The sequence below is a fragment of the Trichoplusia ni genome, chromosome 9 (genome assembly GCF_003590095.1).
Source record: "Trichoplusia ni isolate ovarian cell line Hi5 chromosome 9, tn1, whole genome shotgun sequence".
In the NCBI taxonomy this organism is placed as follows: Eukaryota; Metazoa; Arthropoda; class Insecta; order Lepidoptera; family Noctuidae; genus Trichoplusia; species Trichoplusia ni.
In genome coordinates, this window is record NC_039486.1 from 10,564,787 (window position 1) to 10,584,551 (window position 19,765).

The following is a 19,765-nucleotide window of genomic DNA, read 5'->3' on the forward strand; positions in this document are numbered from 1 at the left end:
CTTCCTATAATATATTGTCATCTTTTGTTATTTTGACATTCAACTTCCAAATATATAACAAATACTTTTGAGGAACATTTGGGTGTATAGGTATATTTATATTTCTTTCCTTTCTGCCCATCCCAAGCAGAAAGATGTGAATAATAAGCGCATATCGTTACATATTTCTAGACCTCCATAAATTTATTTTTACGACGCATTTAAAGTCTTTACGAGAATAAAAAACATCGCCCTTTGTGCGAATACTTCATGATTCGAGTATTTTGAAACGGAACAATTAAGGGATTTATAGGCCTTTATTTTTTATCTCTCGGCTCATCCCTTAATAGACAACAATGACGAGTGAATTATCAGAGTTTCTTGTTTTGATAAATAATTTTAATGAAGCGCCAGTTGGCCATTTTAGATCAATTTGATATTTCCCTTCTGAGGTTTTTGTATTTATTTCAAAATGTTTTAATAAAAGAGACAGGTCTGTGTTACGTACCTGTATTATGCCATTGTCTTATTAGTAATTAAATAATATATACAATTAAAAAGGAAAATTTTATTTTGTCGTGCTACCAGTGGTATACTCTCTAGCAAAAGAATAACTTAATCGCTAGGCTGATGTTTTGAGTGGCAAGACAAAGTCTACAAGTCGTAATCATTCTTTGCGTACAAAAGATAATACAGGAAATATTTTCTACGTCATTTACTTTCAAAAAAAATGTTTGTTGTAAAATCGTCTGCCCAGTGCCTAGTCTAAAGCTGACTTATAGGTTCAGTCATGCGTGGCAGGAATCGATTTAGTATGATTGTAATAATATTTATCAACAAAATTATAAGTGTTTTACGTATTAAATGTTGAAGTTGAAAACGTCAAAACAAACTTTTTTATAAGTCAATAAACTACTGAAACATTAATCATCAAAGTTTTCATTCTCTGGCGACCCTTTTACAATCAAGATAATAAATCATATTTACTCATAAAACGACAATAATATTTACTTTCCCTCTTGCCTACAAAATACTTTGTGAAACACGATTCATTTTGATGGTGTAAATACTGTTGACATTTCATGATAGATCACTTTAGTTGGTGATAATATTAGAGAGTAAAACTTCAACGTGAATATTATGGACTACTTAAAAACTAATTCTGCCTCCAGGCTTTCTCGTTTTTTTGTTCGTAAGACTTATTACGTGACTGAACTTTTAAATAAGTGGGTATTTCAGCAAATAGGCCTGCACGAAAATGTTAAAAAAATATGGTAAACTCAACTGATTAATTAAAAAAATTGCTTGTTAAAAATCGCAACAAAGGTCGAACAGCAACAGACGCAACAGATTCGAAAACAAAGGTCACAACACAAAATTGTTTCAACGAAACTCTAAAATCACACATTTTCATCTCATACCGAACATTTTCGATCACTACATAATGGGTATCGAGCATGACGACGCATACATAAAATTATATGTACTCCGCCTGAGGTGCGGTCGTAAAGAAAACGAGCAATGTACAGCGAACATAAAAACAATCGTTTGGAAGACAGACGATCTCTTCTAGGATGTTGTTTTAATACTATTGGTATTCTAAGTTCGCTGTAGTTCTAATTATATTAAATGTTACAATTGATTTCATTAATTAACAAGTAATGGACTAAGGCAGACCTTTCCTTGCCTCACGCAATATAGGTTTTCTCAACGTATAAAAAAAAAACATTTGTTGGTACGGAAGTTATAATGATAAAAGAAAACGGAAATTCTTTAAGAATAAATATAGATTAAGTATCAAAGTTCGTCTCAATACACTTATATTACATTTAATCAGCCTCTATAAATTACGCGTATAGAACACAATTTATTATATTATTTTTCAATACAACATACTTTAACCGAAACCATGTTGTTACTTTAACATTGTACACTGTAATTAAAATTTTGTCATTTCAGAATGTCTATTAACATTATTTTTAAACCTGTCAGCAACAACCTTTGACGATCACAATGTTCCCGACTTTTCCGATAAAGTTTTGTTTTGACGTGCAGTCCACCACCAAGTACGGGTTAAATTAAACACACAAAGCGACCTTATGTTACAGCGTTAAGACTCATTTTTGACATGATAAGTTGCTAGTGATGTTTGGTTCATTGTATGCCAAACATGAGTTTGCAATTATTTTGTTGACTGAATCTTCTACACCAATATAACATTTTGGAAGTATAGATTAAAAAAAAATCAACCTTTCAAGAACTTTTTAATTTTTTATTTCGTGCAAAAAAAATGATTAAAGAGAATTTGACATAGACATTTGACATAGAGTTTAAAAATACTATTACTAATTGTATTGACTATTGAAAGGCAGCCTTAGCAATTCTATTTGAAACTCTATTTTCAAGTCACATACCGAAATAAACTTGTCAATTCGTACTAGAATACTCCCGACTCACTTAAGACCGTCCAATAGTATCGCATCATGAATATTGTTCATCAAATATTAGTGACTGTATGATATACAACCTACTTTCGTATGTAAACGGGGACCGCAAATATGAGTTGAGGATACTTGATTCACTTTTTGTATGGAATTGAGGAAATGTGTTTTTTTTTTGTGTCATTGTTATTTATAGACTATGAGTGGGGTTCGATAACGTCAAATGTAAAAATAAATGTAGTTAATAGAATGTTTTATAGCAAATAGGCTACATTCTACCTAATGAATGAAGTTAAGAGGAAGTAGAGTATATGGTGAAGGCTGCATGTACACTAATGTACTGTAACTAGCTTTGCAAACGTTGCGTAACGTTGAAGTTTAGTACCGTTACCGTATTTAGAGACAGCATCTCTTTAAATCTCTGATGACTCTAAATTATCAGTACGACTGATAATTTTTGGTTAAAACTAATCCTTAAAAAAGAAAATATAAATTACTGATGAATCAAATTTAACAGTGGTAGTAAATTAATAGTTTTACACATAAACTGTCGAAGAATTCTTACCTGAAAGAAATATATGTTCACGGTTATACACAGTGAAAAGTCAAAAAAGAAACGTTTCATCAAGCTAAACAAATCACTAAACTAGGAAAACGTTAACATGTAGACTAATAAGCCGACAAAGAAGGACCAGCTTAACACACACATCAATCACTCGTAGCAGTCGTAGCAGTCACGCTCCTTTGAACATTCCCTCTACCTCATATTTCATATTCCTCTCCGTTAGAAACTACAGAAATAGAATTTTCCTCGAAATATTGCAGATTTCAAGTGGTCTACAAGCTACGAAATATTCGTAGCACTGTAGATCCGTAGCTTCGTAGTCATTCGTAGAGCCGTAGCATTTATATGCAGCGCAGTAATAAAAGTTTTGTGTCGTAGTCGTTTTGGTGATAAGTAAAGCAATTATGTTGAATGTTTCTACTAAGAGATACAAATTTAGCTCTGTGAATCCTTCTTCCGGACTTTAAAAGTTGCTGAAAATTATACGGTAATTTATTGTACATTTTTCAGATAAAAATATTTTAAACATCGTATGAGTTTATCAAGGCTGGATAGTACCTTTGTTTGTAAACAATACATGCGTTTTCAGTGCATTTAACTATGTGAAAGCCACTTTTATAAAAATAAATGTATGTTTGGTCGACCTGAATAATATATGAACAAAATTGTCGTTAACCAAACCAATCAACACACAGAAACGCATTTATAACATATTGCAATCGAAGAAATCAAATAAGATGTAAAATATCACATCAAATACTCATTCTAAAATTGTATATTACAGTACTCACGGAAGCGTAACAATTTTATATTGCTACATAGTTGTAGCTCTGGCTACGCTGTAGACGTTTCGTAGCTGATATTAAGAACTTGAGTTATTACGGTAGAGGTGCAAACTCAGTGATGACGTCATAATATTAACTTTACGTCTCAACCCGTAAACTTAGAAGGCGAATAATGTTAACGTGAACGATGAGTGAAAAATTCACGCATAAAAGTTTTCGTGAAAATAATTTGCGGAAAACGAAAGTCAACCCTGTCTGTGTGATAACGGCTTAAAGAAAATTCATATTTTTCGCTCAAGCACAGTCATGTTTTGGGAAAGCTATGAACTTTTATTGTTTTGTATTATACTATAAATTTTATAACTATAGGAGGGAGAGCTACGCTTTTTGCGCAATATCCAATATTAAACTTTAGTAGGTCAGAGGTGATATAAAAAAATTGGTCGCTGCCTGATTTTGATGTCTAATGTCCGACACTTTTATACTCTTTACTTGTATCCGTCATTAACTGTATAAACAACATTACATTAACTATTAACATGGTAACTTCTGTCATTTAGTTGTCGTTTTAATAATTTACCACAAGATTTTGCTTACTCAGTACGACTGATAATAAAAGTTTAAAATCATCACCATCCAATTATTTAGTCAAACTGACCTCTTATTTAACCAATAATAGAATTCAGGTCGAATGCCCAAATTTATCTCTGAAAATTCGTCACTGCATTATCTGGCTTTTACAAAGGCAAGTATGTATTTTCGAAAAGCTTTCCAAAGCACTTATGTTTATTTCAGAAATATCTGCAGTGAAATATTCAGTGAGCTTTTAGTGTATAAAATGTGTTGGTTTTGAAGGCTTTTGTATGAAGCTGCTTATATTTTCTTTCAGGTTTTTAAGTTGAAGATGATTTTAAAATTGCGTTTAGAATAGTTACTATGAAAAATACGGGTAAAACACGTAGACATGTGTAACTTGAAATTTTTGTCTTTTTATAGAACTAAATAAGCAATTGATAAAAATTAAGAAACAATTAAAAATGCAGCAGTATGTTGATAAGTGACTATAGTTGTGTAGCAAGTCATATATCTTTCAATAAATCATCTATTCAATGACGATTATGAAAACAGAGGTTTAAACGTAATATCGCTCTTATATGCAAAATGTTCTAAGAATATTCGTAAGGATAACTTTCCATACATGTACATAAAACTTGAATTAAAATTCACTTACCGTTTACATAGTACAAATTTTTTATTCATACCTATTTTGTCATCAAATCAATTTCTACGAAATAAAAAAGTACAATTCAAAATATGAAAAATGTCTACTAAAATAAACTGAGGTGAAAGGGTGTGCATTGAAGCGACAACTCTGCTCACGGTACATTTGCTTGCACTACGACATTACAGACAACTTTTCATCAATTATACTTTGCCTCCAAATAGTTAAATGTCATGATGATCAGAGATTTTAGGTATAGTCCGATTTTTTATTCGAGTCAGTAAAATGACATTTCCAGTGTGGCAGGTTTTTAATTCCAAATAAATAGTGATGTGTTAGAATCGACTTATTACAATCAAAAGTTAATCGAGCTTACATTTTCTTATTCAATATCAAATTGGCTTTATATAAAAAAAATATTTAATTTACGACAATTAATCAAAAGGCTTACACGATGACTATTTTTTAATGTAAAAAAAATGAAAATTTATAAAATTAAAGCCAAATGTGGTGCTGGTAATAGATGAAGCACCTTACTATGCAAGAAAAGTCGAGCGCATCCAACTCCAAACTTGATGAATTCTAACATTATGCAGTGATTGGATGAAAAACAAATTCAATACTCACCTACAATTATAAAAGCTCAATTCGTTCAATTTCTTAGCTCGAAAAAAGTATTAAGTGTTGACGTTTAAGGGATGTAAAAATCAAAATATTTTTAGTGTATCAGATAATAAAAATATGGTAAATGTTATGTTATTTGAAACAAAATTTGGTAAAAACGAGTCAACGGCTTATTACCTTGTAATATTCATAGAAAACGTAAGTATGCTTGGAAACTAAGCGAAAACAAAAACAAAGTACACATGTCAGAAATGAAACTTCTTTGGCGAACTAATTTATAAATTTTGTTTATTTTTATACTAATCTAAAACTTTAGATTTCCAAGACTAAGAGGAAGGGAAAAAGGAAGACAGGCTAGGAATTTAATTATCATTAAAATATCAATAGTTAACTAGTATACAAATTTTATCCTCATGCGCCTAAAGAAGTTTCAATTCAACAATATAACACTTTTTGGAGAATTAAGTTGAAACATGAAGGTACCACAAAAGTTTCAGGTGTAGAGATAATAGTGAATTTAAACAGCCTTCATATGTAACCACGTCTGAAACTTCAGGCACACGTATCGATATTCCATCTTTATACAAACGCTTAACGTTAACGACGGTGCTAACAGAATACTAATTGGTAGAGCCTTTTCTCTTACAGCCTTTTCGACAGATGTGGTTTAGTAACATTGTGTAATTAAGATTGTTTTTTGTTCAGATGTCATTAGTGGTAACAAACGTTAAGTTAGTTTATTAATAAACGTGCAGTTTAATGGTGTAGTCACAGTATGTTTTAACCATTGAAATATGAATTAAATATTTAGAAACATTTTTTTTTTCGTAAAAGTTCTTCTTTATTAATGAAAACTTGAATATTTGTTTTCATTAACATAGAAGAACTTATATAAGGTTTATAGATAATATTGACCAGTAATATAAAGATCAATCAACTTTTGGCAGTCAGTTGCACACTACAAAACATTTCAAATTAACACAACGTCACATTGATGGTTCTGTCTGACAAAATACATCCGATATGACATCATTGTCAATCTGATCCACGTCGTAGATGTCTACGTACTGGTTCACCTTTGTTTATTCACGTTTTACGCTACGTAGGGTAAATTCCTGCTATAGGCTTAAATATTTCATAAATACGTTTTTTACGGTTGCTGTTAAAACAAAAACCATCTCCCAATACCAAAACAAAATCATGTTCTATTTTCACATCAAGCAATTTTACCTTTCCCAGAGCTTTCCTATTCAGTCTTCAGTCTTAATTTGTGTACAAAAGGACCAAGGAGAGCAGAGTAATTGATCGGTGAATAAATAATTGATAATTAAAGTTGGAGCGAGAACTGGACCCTCATAATGAGAAGCGACGCGAGTTCTTTTAATCAAAGTTTAGCTTTCCCGGAAAACCTTCGTCCGACGGATAACGAGATAGTTAGAACTTCTAGAAGGTGAACGAAAAATTTACATTTTAATTTTGTTGTTAATTTGTTCATGAACAAGTTTAGGTAATATTGAAAAAGTGTCTGTAGCTATGAAAATGTTATGATTATATTTCTCTACTAATACATTATCAGTAGTTGGCAGACCTGCGTATATGTAACAGGTCTTATAGTAATAGTATTTGAAAATAAAGAATTACTTGACACGTTTATTTAGTTATCGTTGAGTAGTTCACTTTTTTATACATGAATTTTACTTTATTTAATTGTTTAAACAATTTTTTTTACGTCTTCTAAAACATAGAGTCAAGGTACACCTTGTGGACAAAATCCTAAAAGTTTTATTCCAGTAAATACACGAATTTAAAAAACAAGTCTTCATACCGCAGCACTCTATCAAACAACAAATACCTACCACCAGTAAACATTCTTCAACATTTTAAATTCGATATCCACTTACCTGTGTATGTGAGTAGAACATCGAGAAATTTGAGACGATGACAGGAACAGGTAGAGCTATAGTCAGCACGCCGGCTAGCGCGCACAGAGCGCCCACGAACATGCCGAGGTAGGTCTTTGGCGCCATGTCGCCGTAGCCCACCGTGGTCATCGTCACGATGGCCCACCATAACCCAAGTGGTATGGACTTGAATTGGTTGTCTGGGTTATCCTGTGAACAATGGTAGGTTTTAGAAGCTTCTTTATAAAGTAAAGGCGACTTGGCCATGAGTAATGTTCACAATTTTATCTCATAACTAAATTCTTTGTCATCTACGATGTATAATGTGTGCTATTAGGTATCCATTAAAACATAAAAAAAAATCCAGCAACTACAATTCTTTTGAGTCAGGGTGGGATTCTTCGTGCATGAGAATTGAATGCTTGTGAAACACTACGAAGATAGTTTTTTAATATGTTTTTTTTTTGTTTTTAATATAAAAAATGAAATAATTAATACCCCGAGTAGGCCTCTTCACCACTCAATTTCCCAATCACTTAACAACAGATAATCGATATAACCTTAATTTTAATCACTTCATTTACCTTTTGTGGCGATGAACGATGCTACGATATTGCAAAATAATTAAATTTATTCTTGCCAACTGACCCGTTTCGAGGATGGTTTAATATAGGTTACCACTCATTATTTATGCCGGCTTTATCAAGTCCCGACAGAGGCAGCCTTATTATGGATGTAGGAATAGTTTTATTTAATTAATTTTGGTTAACATATTATTTTTAATACTGTAGATAAAGTATAAGAGACCCATATTGATTAAAAACAGTTTACGTAATAAGTACTAGATTGAAATTGTATGACCAAAACGTTAGGGATTTGGGACTCTAGTAACTAACCAACACATTTCCTTAGCCGATTGCATCGGCTAGTAAAAACGAAACCCTAACTATCCTAAGGCTCCAATGGCTTCTCACCAGTCTGTATCTCATGAACCGCGATAGCTAGGCAGTTGTAATTGTTACAGATCATGTATTAATGTTTCCGCGATGACAAAAAATAGTAACAATAAAAAAACTAGACGAGTTTTTGTTTCTATAAACCAAAAACAACAAACAAATGTTGCGAGTCCGACTCGTGCTTGATTGATTTTTATTACCTACCTAACGGACTCTTCAGACTCATACTTTTCACACCTAGTCATCATCCGTTGTCAAGCACGTGATCACATGCGCGAAATAAAGTGCATTACAATCGGGAAATAGTTAATTGAACATGTCCGTTGACCCATTTCAGTCGGTAAATATTATTTTATTGTAGTTACAATTTGCGTTTGTCAATAGTGTTGTTTACTGGACTGGGACAATTGTTTTGACGGCTCTGTTATTATAGAGTTCTGTACGGCTCTTGATTCCGGGGTTGGGAGTCATTTTTGGAACAATGTGGCAGGTATATTTGAGGATATAATTGGATTTTTTTTGAGACTAATTATGGAACTGTTATGGAACTATTATATGCTTAACTAGGAAGGTTTTAGTTCAGTTTGAAAGAGTAGGCAAGAAAAAATTAGAAACCTTGAATAAATGATATAGTTTTATCGTGTTTAGAAAAGCAAAGGCTTGCTCACAGAAGTATAATAAGAATGAAGGCAACGAAAAGACTTATTTCTGAAAAAAAAAACGATTCACATATTAAATTAACCCTAATATCGCGGGCGTTTTAAAAAACATTCAAATCACATGCCCAAGATGAGATGTAGCATAACTTTTTGTGGATGACACAAATGCTTGTCCTATGCAATGATCTAACCGGACACCTCGGCGGCCTGATGATCTTTAAGACTTGGATATCCATAACTCGGATTCAAGACTGTATGACATGACTGTGATTCCTTACTCTACAAATTACTAAACTACAAGCCATAAAATCCGTGCCCTATTCATAATTATTCATAGCGAAACTTTAACAGGAATAATATTATGTTTTTGATAATTATGCCTTTAATAAGGGTTAACTGTAAGGGTTATATAATTAAAGACATGAGTTATAGCTTTAATCTTTGACCCCGGAAACTTGCGCCGACGAAAAACGGAGGATTTAGGATTAACATTCTCTTAAATATTAATTAATGTTCATTGTTATTTATTTGTAGCACGTTTTGCTTTCATGCAAACTCAACCAAGAAGTAGGACAGTTATGATAAAATTATAATATCTGATCTTGGTTTATATTGCTATCTATTCTACAGTAGGACTGTATCAATAAAAGACAATTTGTTTTTAGTAATTTTAAATCATTTTTAGCTTAATTCAATGTTGAAAGACACTCTCCTGTCACAACACAACTTTACCTTACAAGTTGAAAAGTAATAAATCGTTTTGATTTATTCGTTTTTTACGACTTATCTCGGAAACTTTGAACCATTTCTTAACGCAAAATTTGACGAAGTCTCGCTTGCCACTTTTATACAAAATACTTATACGCGACCCGAGCCCCATCCCTCTTTTCTTTATATTTTCCGTACCCCTGTAACCGAACTACGAATCAACACAGAAAATTACCTCTATTCATGTATTATACCGTGAGATGATACTAAAACGCGACGCATAGAAAAAATATATGCCGAAGGAAATTTCAATACCACCACATATTGGTAAAGTTTCGTAACGCATTCTTTGCCGGGAATATAACAGCTGTGGACCGGTATTACGTAGTGATGGGACAAGTCGATAAATATATTCGATATTTTATGAAGACAATTGTGTTACACTAGTGCTTACTGGATTATGGTTCGACATTGGATGATTACTTTTAATTATTGTTGTAGCTATTATTGTTCATCATTTTGTTTTTTTTTTAAGTAGTGTTTTATTATGTAATATTTCGGATTATCAATATCGTTCTTAGTAATTTATTTAAATAGGTTTCCAAACAAATAAGTATTTTTGAAATGAAATGTTGGGCTTGGATCTAGATTGCATTAAGATACGGTATAGTAGGATAGTATAGTATTCAAACCTTCAGTTAAAATACATTGTTTTGACTCGATCCCTACAGTCAAAAAAGACTTTGATAGGAAAGCGACGTCGTTAAAAAAATGCTGTTCTATATTCAAGTTCTCGATAAACTTCGTTACCTTGAGTCACATCCCTATATTTTTATAATGTCACACAACGTATTACACGGAGTGTTAAAGTCAACACGACGCCCGTTGTGTAACCGAGTTTTTGTTAGTCTAACCATTTTTATGCATATGTGGCCGAAACTTGTGCCGTAAGCAAGAGAAATTGAAATTTTAGGGCACACCGTTTAGACTGGCTTTATATACGTTTTTGTATTGCGAAGTCGGGATTGGAATGTTTTCATTTATATTTGTTTCGATATTCCAATTGTGACTCGTATTATGGAATGTTACTTGTTGCTAGAAATTCAAATACGCACAAAATGCTGAATTGAAACGTTTGAAAATATAAAGGCTGATCATATTATATATCTTGGTTGCTGCGTCAATTCAAAAACAATTTATCTATAAAATACACCTTAACTTTTTCTCATCTCGATATAACCTACTATAATAACAAGAAGTTTGTCCAACACTTCAAACAGTAATTCATCTGTCACGTTGTCAGCTGAAATTCAGCTATCGATCACTATCAGAAGCAGGCTGATGTATCGCCGAAAGGGAACATATAATATTGATACCCTCCTGAGTACAATAGCCTAGAAATTTTATGTTTACCTAGAGAGCCTTTTCATTTATTACTTAGGTACTTATTGGTAATGTTGACGTAGTGACTCGTCGCAAAATAAAAAAGTTTTTAGTTACTGATTCCTGCTGAGTATTATTTGTTTTATATGTAGGTTATATTTTGAAACCTTTGACTGTTTCTACGGTAGAAAATCTTAAGGCGTTATTTAGCTATCTAAAAATTGTCGAAAGCATAAACGATAATTTAAAATAATCCTTACTAATATTATAAATGCGATAGTAACTCTGTCTGTCTGTCTGTTACGCATTCACGTCTAAACCACTGAACCGATTTTAATGAAATTTGATACAGAGATAGAGTTGCCCTTGAGAAAGAACATAGGATAGTTTTTATCCCGGACTTTTGAAGAGTTCTCTTGGAAACACGATATAACCGACCTCGACGTGGACGAAGCCGCGGGCGAAAAGCTAGTGATATATATTTATTGGTACTCTATCAAATTGAATGCCAATTTATTTACCCCACATTTTTTTTAATTATTGAACTTTATCAATATTTTAAACCAATATTTTTGGTATCATGAAAACAGCTCAAATATTCAGCAATATTTTAAAACGATCCACAATGCAATTTGTGTGCACAGCTTAATTGATAGATTTTCGGTCATAAACTGATTTATTCATCACGCATCGTCCTGAATGGAAACACCACAGATTAAGAATAATAATACTGAGAGAAAAGTTATGAAAACCAAGTCTTTTATACAAGTAATTTTTCCTTTATTAATTACCTTTGTTCACTTTGTGGCGTCTTCCTGTAAGAACTCGTGGTTAACTATACCGTACAGTAGTGACTCCTCGGTGATAATGTCATTACTATGAGAAATAACTGACAAACACTCAGTGAAACCTAACATGCACGTTAATACATGTTATAGCCTATATATCTTATAACGTTAATCATCATATCCAGTTGCCTGACATGCATTCTTGAAAATAGATTCTACTTGACTTTTTCGATAAAAAGTTAACACTTGAAGTAGAGTCGTTTTCCGATATCGAGGCAGAATAGGTCGTCTCACTTTGAATCTGCTCTACCCATAATGGAAACCTAACGTTTGCAAACGCAAAACCATTCAATTTTATCGCCTAGTACTTTGTTATTGCACAACTAAAATAAACAATAAAAAATTGAACACAAAACATTTTCACGATAGCATGAATGAATCAATTTAATTGAACCGCACACAATTTGTCATGGGTCATCAGTTCAGTTGAGTTATGCGCCTCTACTTTTATTGGTCTGTGGTCAGTCTTTTTAGTAGTTCGAATTGACAGTCAATTAACTTTCAGTGGCCTCTCGGTTCCACTCGCCGGCTGAAGTTCAGTCACGTTCAGTGATATACAGCAAAGGTGATATTCAGTGGTTTGAATTTTTGCATCAATTACTTTTTGTTGCGGTTGGGTAGTTTTTGTGCCAATTTATTACGAGTTCGTTTTAAAAGTTATTGACAATGATTGAATGTATAATGTTTATGGAGATATTTTTTTTTTTGTAAGTGAAGTAAGTGTTTTAAAATTCAATTTTGAATGATGACTTTGTACCGAACGTCTTTTTGAATGAATTCACGATATTTTCAAGCGTTACCTATGTTTATTTTCAAATAAACAACCTTCTATAAAGCTAATCTATCTAACTCTACTAATCAAAACACAACCAATCGTTTACATTCACACCGACAAAACAATTTTGCATCATAATAAGAATCCAAGAGGTTCACGAAAATGAAAATTATGCATGCAATAAAATTTTCAGCAATTTATTCAGTGTTTCAGCGGAGTGGCTATTTTGTGGCCTTAATCACTTTGTTTTCGTGTAAATGGTGGATATAATGCAATTTTCATGGAATTATAATGGGATATTAAATGTAACGGCGACGTGAAATGATATTGGTTATATAAGGTATTGTATTATTAATTTTAATCCTGAATAGTTGTTCTGCTTTTGTAATATATTGCTTTTGTTTCTTACTTTTTAATCATGTTTTTTTTTAGAAACTAATTTGCTTTTTGCTGTATTTGTGAACTGGATATTTGTAGTTTGATTTTAAACGACAATTTGTTTGATGCTTTAAAGCCTAACATTATATAACTAATCATACGTTAATCAGTATAATAGTAGTGTAATAGATTTTTGTTAAATTTTATTTTTAGCTCACTTGATAACACAATTTCTACAGAAATAGCAAAGTGAGAGCACTATATAAAGGCCGTGACGTTTCTCTGACGCAGGACCACACTGCAAAGCGTATGTAAAGTTATTTTAATCGTCTCGCTGTCTAGATAATATGTTCAACGCTATGATATTATAACTTGCTATTTTAGTAGCTCTACGCAAGTGTTCTGTAGGAACAACTAGCTATAAGTAGTTAGTGTCATGGAACTTTAACATTTTGTGAATTCAGAGCAATTTAGTTTATTTATACAACATGCATTGAATACTACTTTGATAAATCAACTCTCTACATACAACGACAAAGACTTAACATATATAATAGAATTAATATGAGGAAACTTGAACATAACAGCATAATTTTGCTCATAACACATTAATAACTTAGTCAAAGAAAGAATGTTTATTTAATATTAATCACAATCAAAACAAAAGGAAGTTGTGTGTTGACACACGTAACAAAAACAAACGATCTTAATTAATCAGCTACGAACAAAACAACCTCTACGAATAAAGCGTAGCACTACGATTATTTTCTACGGCGTAGCGGTGACATTATCTCGACAGCTACGGTGTAGCAACGGTAAATTCCTTTATGCTTAACATAAAGCCTATCTTGTAGGTGAACCAAAACTGGCAGAGAAACAAGAGAGGAAGTATGATTCATTGGATCTTATAAGAGATTTGAAGGGTGGTTAAATTGTTTCTTTTAAACATGATGTTTGATTTCCATCCCTTGAAATGCATATATTTTTTTGTGTATGAAAGTATCTCAACAACTTATTTGTAGATTTAATATCTAGTTTAGGTAAACTGGCTTGTAATATATCTTTAGTCATTGTATAACCGACAGTCATATGAAATATATATAGCAACAGATATGTTTGTGCAGAACCTACAAGTATATGAAATGTGCTTGAAATATCAGTTGATTTAAGCGTTTAATTAGTGGAAATGGCCACTCAAAAGAGATAGTGGTTGGTGTACCGTTTGTACGTCCGTTTTACATTACCATATTTCCTGCGTCTTGTTTTAACAATAATGCTCATTGTTAAAAAAAATGACAAAAAGAGAGCACTAGCAAAAGCACTGAGAAGCTATAAATACATTGTTTATGAGCGTTATTAATAATAACGCCATTTAAATACACGTCCTAAATTTACCCATTTAAATTTCCACGCGGACAAAGTTGTGGCCGTAGCTATTCAAACAATAAAATATAAAACAACTCACCTGAGATTTCTCAGCGTAATAAACGAGGCTCGCGAAAATCACGATACCGAGCACCAAGAAAAACACCAACAGCGTCAGCTCCTTCGCCGAGGCTTTGAACGTATGCACCAGGATCTTCAGGCCCGGGCTGTGCCGCGTCAGCTTGAACAGCCTCAGGATCTTGATGATGGAGATGAACTCCAAGATATCAGCTTTGTCGACGTACTGTCGCACCACAGTCAGTTCCACCACCACATCCATATAAAAACTTAAGGTAGCTATAAAGTCTATGATGTTTACCGGCGATTTCACGAATTCTATTATGTTTGGGGCTACCTGTAACAAAAGAGAGGCTTTTAAGTAAATAGATAATTAAATTTATTTGCATTTATTAAAAGTATGCTCTATTAAAGGAGAATAAAATAAATTTTAAGAATTTAAGATTAAAACAATTGAGAAAGGTATTGGTGTCTTTATTTTTACTACAAGCTTTTGCTCGCGGCTTCGTCCTCCTGGGTTCATACACACGTACATGCAGTATGTGACGAAAAGCTATAAAGATACTGTTCAGGAGAAGTGGCTGCAGCCACACTTCGTGTGAAAAAAAAACTGGCGACAGTTTAAGTACAGGATAAAAATATAATACGTATCTCTTTTTATTCATTCGATCTTTCATATATTTTATTGAAATACATAATTCATCATATCGGAAGTATCCCTAGTGATATAAAATACTATCTTCATAGTATCAGCTGTCTAATTTTCCGCTCAAACAATTCATATCTTCCTTGTGTGAACAACTCACGTTAGAAGGTTATGGATTACTATTGAGAGTTCCCTAAAAGCCGTTTTAAAATTGGATACATTACATGTTAGATATCCGAGTGGTTGAGGTCACCAAGCCAATTTTTAATTCATTTAACATTTAAAGTTTTTTTTTTACTTTAGTAATATTGCTCCATTTTTTTTTCTTTGAGTACCGAACCCTAAAAGAATAGTTTAGTATTTTAATAATTTCACCGTCTGCTACCAACCAAACATTTAAACAGGCTTTTTCTTTAAAACAATACACAAAATCTTCTACAGATAAAACAGCTTATTCTAATTATTCCCACCAAAAGCAGGTTCGGCCGAAATAATTAGTATAAGCCTATTTAATCTGACTAATCACGAAAAGTACAGCGGCCATTGTTCTTAATGTTCTTGAAAAACCGCGATAAACCTATTTTGAATCGCTTGAGACAATAACGAAGTGAAAGTATCCGACACAATAGGATGAGCTCAGTTGTTGGACGATAAACGTATCTTTTACCATGCCGTTAAGAATCAAAATATTATTTGTTGTATAAGTGATATGTATTATGAAAGAGTGCAGGTGAAAAAAGGTGCTCAATAATAATATGTGTATTATGATGAGTGAGTAGAAGAAGTTGGACCAAGGAGGCATTATTTCAATTCACTGTGTTAAAACTGAGACGCATCGTGCTGATAAGGAGTTTGTTTCGGTATTTCTACTCCACAGACAATACATAGGGTACAAAAGTGGTAGTTTCATCTGAAAATTGTGTTTCTATTTAGAATCGTTTTTTTTTGCTCGCCTAGGACATACTCATCTACACCCACCTCCTCGGCGCAGGAAGCAAGCATTATCAGACTCCTGAATTCAGTAACAATTAAAAGAAGTACAAATTCATTATGCACTATCAGTACCATACTTAGGTAGTGAAAAATGCCACCAAATAAAACAGTAACTCTACATTTAAAACTCTCGTGGACAGAACAAATCACTTAACAGACTCATACATATACCTACATATAATACACATAAAAAGAAACCAAAACGGGTGTTGAATGGTGAGGTCCCAAACAAACAAGGGGCCAATTAAGTGAGCTTTATCACGCCTCGCTCCGGACCCGTGCTTTGACATAATGAGATGATGTGTCATAAAAATATGTGCTCTAGGCAAAGTGGACAAGGTAACGGCTTAAGGAATGGTTTTAATGACGCGTTTATTTCATCAATTGTTATTAATTGATGCCTTTTAGAGTTCCGTAAGCAAAGGGTAAAATGAAGAGTTCCGATTTTAAACTTTACGGAACAACTATTGTTTGACTGTCTGTTCGTCCGTCTGTCATTAAGCCGTATCTTATAAATCATGATACAACCTATTATGAGTTAAATAATAAATAAAAAATATATATTTTCGTTGATGCTGATATCACGAAAAGTACTTAATTTGAAAATAAAAATGGAAGTTAAGCAACGTTTGTATGGTCATCATTTTAAAAGGTTTTATTTTGTCTATTTCTACGATATCTTCAGGGTTGCAATTTAAACTCTTATTAATTAAATTCATCTCAATAATGTCATACCAAAAATCAAAAACGAACCTTACAAAATAGTACAGAATTCAAAAACTTCAAGCTGCCCCATCAACGCCAAAGGTCACTTAATAGAGTTCCGAGTAATTTCAATTTACTTTAATAATATAATATGGCGTCCGCCTGGAAGTAACTCGGTCATATACTTAAACTCCAAGCGAGTAACGAGATATACTACGTTTTATATAATGTGCAGTAAAGTCTGGAGTTTAAACTGCGGCGGCAAGGAATAAACAGACACATTATAACCTTGTCGCTTAGCTCTACACGTTGTAAAACGTTTTCATGTTTCTATATTAAGTTTTGTATACATCAGACGCTTGAGGTTATTTGTGTTGTTATGGTATTTTGATCTATGTTTTATTTTTATTGAGATGTTTCTTGATTTTATAAATGTCGTATGCAAAGGGTTAAACAATTGAACTATATTATGTCAGTAAAGTTTTGTCCGTTTTGCCAGGTTACAAGTTGTGTCAACAAATTATTATACAAATTATAGAAAAAAAACATATGGTTAACAATTTGAGGGGTAAACAATTTTTTTTCGTTATCATATTGTACAGAACCTTTAGTTCTATTTAATTATTTTTTAGGTTCTTAGACAACATTGGCTGTGTCAGAACGAGTTCTAAATTAAAAATGTTATCGATGTTTAAGTAATTGATAAAATGCGTAAAGAATAATTAGGTGCACAAATAATCGTAAATACATATGTAGATTATTGTTGTATAGTTCCAATGAACGAAATGAATACTTTGGTAAGAAATTAGTTTCACAGACAAGTACAGAATATTTAGTACACAAATAATTCATTAATTCCCGTATAAATAGCTTTTTTTATAAACCTTATCAAAAAATATAAACACCAATTAAAACTTACTCATCAATTAAATTTAATATCAACACAAAATAAGCGAACCAAAAACCCCCGAACTGTAATCCCCGATAAATTACTCTAAGGCCTTGTTAATCCAGTTTCAGTGTCAAAATAATAATTAAACGATCGCAACAGTGAAACCGAACTTTATCTTTAATTGAAAAAAAACCGTTTATGATGATCCTATGAAAGGATTTTTTAAGGCCTGTCAATACAATTTGAATTTGGAAATGAATAACTGAATATTTGGAGGAGATTCTTTTTTATTTATTTTTGAGATTCTCTACACTAAGCGACACCCTTTTACCGAGGCACCGCTATCCGCCGGTCACCAGACTGTGTCTCAAGAACGGTGATAGTTAGACATTTTAAATTTTCACACTAATGTATTTCTGTTGGTTCTATAACAACAAATACTAAATTAGAACCAAATTGATACAACGTTATTACGGTAAAAAAATTGTTGTCGCCCAATCCAAATTTCTTTTTCTTCGGAACCCTTAGTATCAGGTATGAATTGCGCTTGACTTGTTTTGTTTGAATCCTGTTGACACTGAGCAATACGGTCTAACCCAAGTGCTTTAACATCAATTGTCCATCGCAAGTCAACTCGAACCAGCTAAAACAACTCTCCTTTTACTCCTTGAACTATAGCGCATATAACCTTAAGACTGTAAACACTTATTTACAAGTTAAGTGAATGGTATATAGGGTACCTATGTACTAATAACCAACATACGTATGTTGGAACATGTTAGGAGTTGCTGCGGCTTCTCCACGTAATTGTTTTAGTAGTTCCACAATAGAATTGCATTTGGTTGCGCTGTGGTTTTCTCTAACTAAACCTTTGACTTGACTTCGAATCACGTGGAAGCGTATGTATTGAAGTACAAATTTCTATAATATAAATATGCATTGTCTCTCTGGACAATACAATATTAATTGTTACCATGTTTTTAAATTCTGTGTAGTTTGGTAAAACTTGTAATGAACCTTTGTTGTTTTTAAATAAAAATTTATTATTATTATTATATTGTGTTTAAATCGGCTTTTGTGTGGTACGAATAATTTTCTTTAAAGAAAAAAAAAGATAATGTTTTCTTAAGAACAAAAAGTCGGTTGAAAAGTAATGACGAGATGTATATTTTCATAAACATGCTAAAAAAAATTACGAGTTTAACAACAACACCTTTTTATTATTGGAAAGCTGGTAGCAGATTTTTTAATAGACGTTCTTTTTCTATGAGCTTGAGATCTTTACAGTTCTTCTAACAAAATATGGTTTTCTAAAGTGGTAAACTTCGCGCAATAATTAGATAAATTAACGGTCGCTATCATATCACATATGCATACATAATGTAATTAATGTGCAGGCAATGGCGGCACACCATGGGACCGTATTTTAACGTATATTAAAACCAGCGTAAACATTCCACTGCGGTTAACTGATTTCAGATTTCAATATTCGGAATCCAGGTTTCCACACAATGTTTTCCTTTACCATATTATGTCAGTGGGGTTTTAGAAGAAGACATGTTGCGCCGACCTCAAATAAAAATAATGAAATAAATAAATAAATGCGGACAACATCACATACATTGTTCTGAACCCAATGTAAGTTGCTAAAGCACTTGTGTTATGGAATTCAGATACACAAACACCCAGACCCGGGACAATGTAGAAATGTGAATAAAAATTTTTAACATTGACCTGACCGGGGATCGAACCCGGGACCTCAGAGCTAGCGACACGTCGTCAAAGGGATTGGGATAAGGGCAGGGGAATAATGATGATGAATGATGAGTGGAGCTTTAGAATACTTAGGAAAGTACATTATA

The 19,765-nt window shown here is 32.6% G+C and overlaps 1 protein-coding gene across 1 annotated transcript in view; it reads right to left on the reverse strand.

Moving 5' to 3' along the window:
- LOC113497146 (potassium voltage-gated channel protein Shaw-like) overlaps nucleotides 1-19,765 on the reverse strand; it is a 201,049-nt gene that overhangs the window by 47,582 nt on the left and 133,702 nt on the right. The window contains exons 6-7 of the mRNA XM_026876543.1: nucleotides 14,690-15,004; nucleotides 7,518-7,727 (exon numbers count right to left, since the gene is read on the reverse strand). Coding sequence (XP_026732344.1) covers nucleotides 7,518-7,727; nucleotides 14,690-15,004 — 525 coding nt within the window. The remainder of the gene's footprint in view (nucleotides 1-7,517; nucleotides 7,728-14,689; nucleotides 15,005-19,765) is intronic.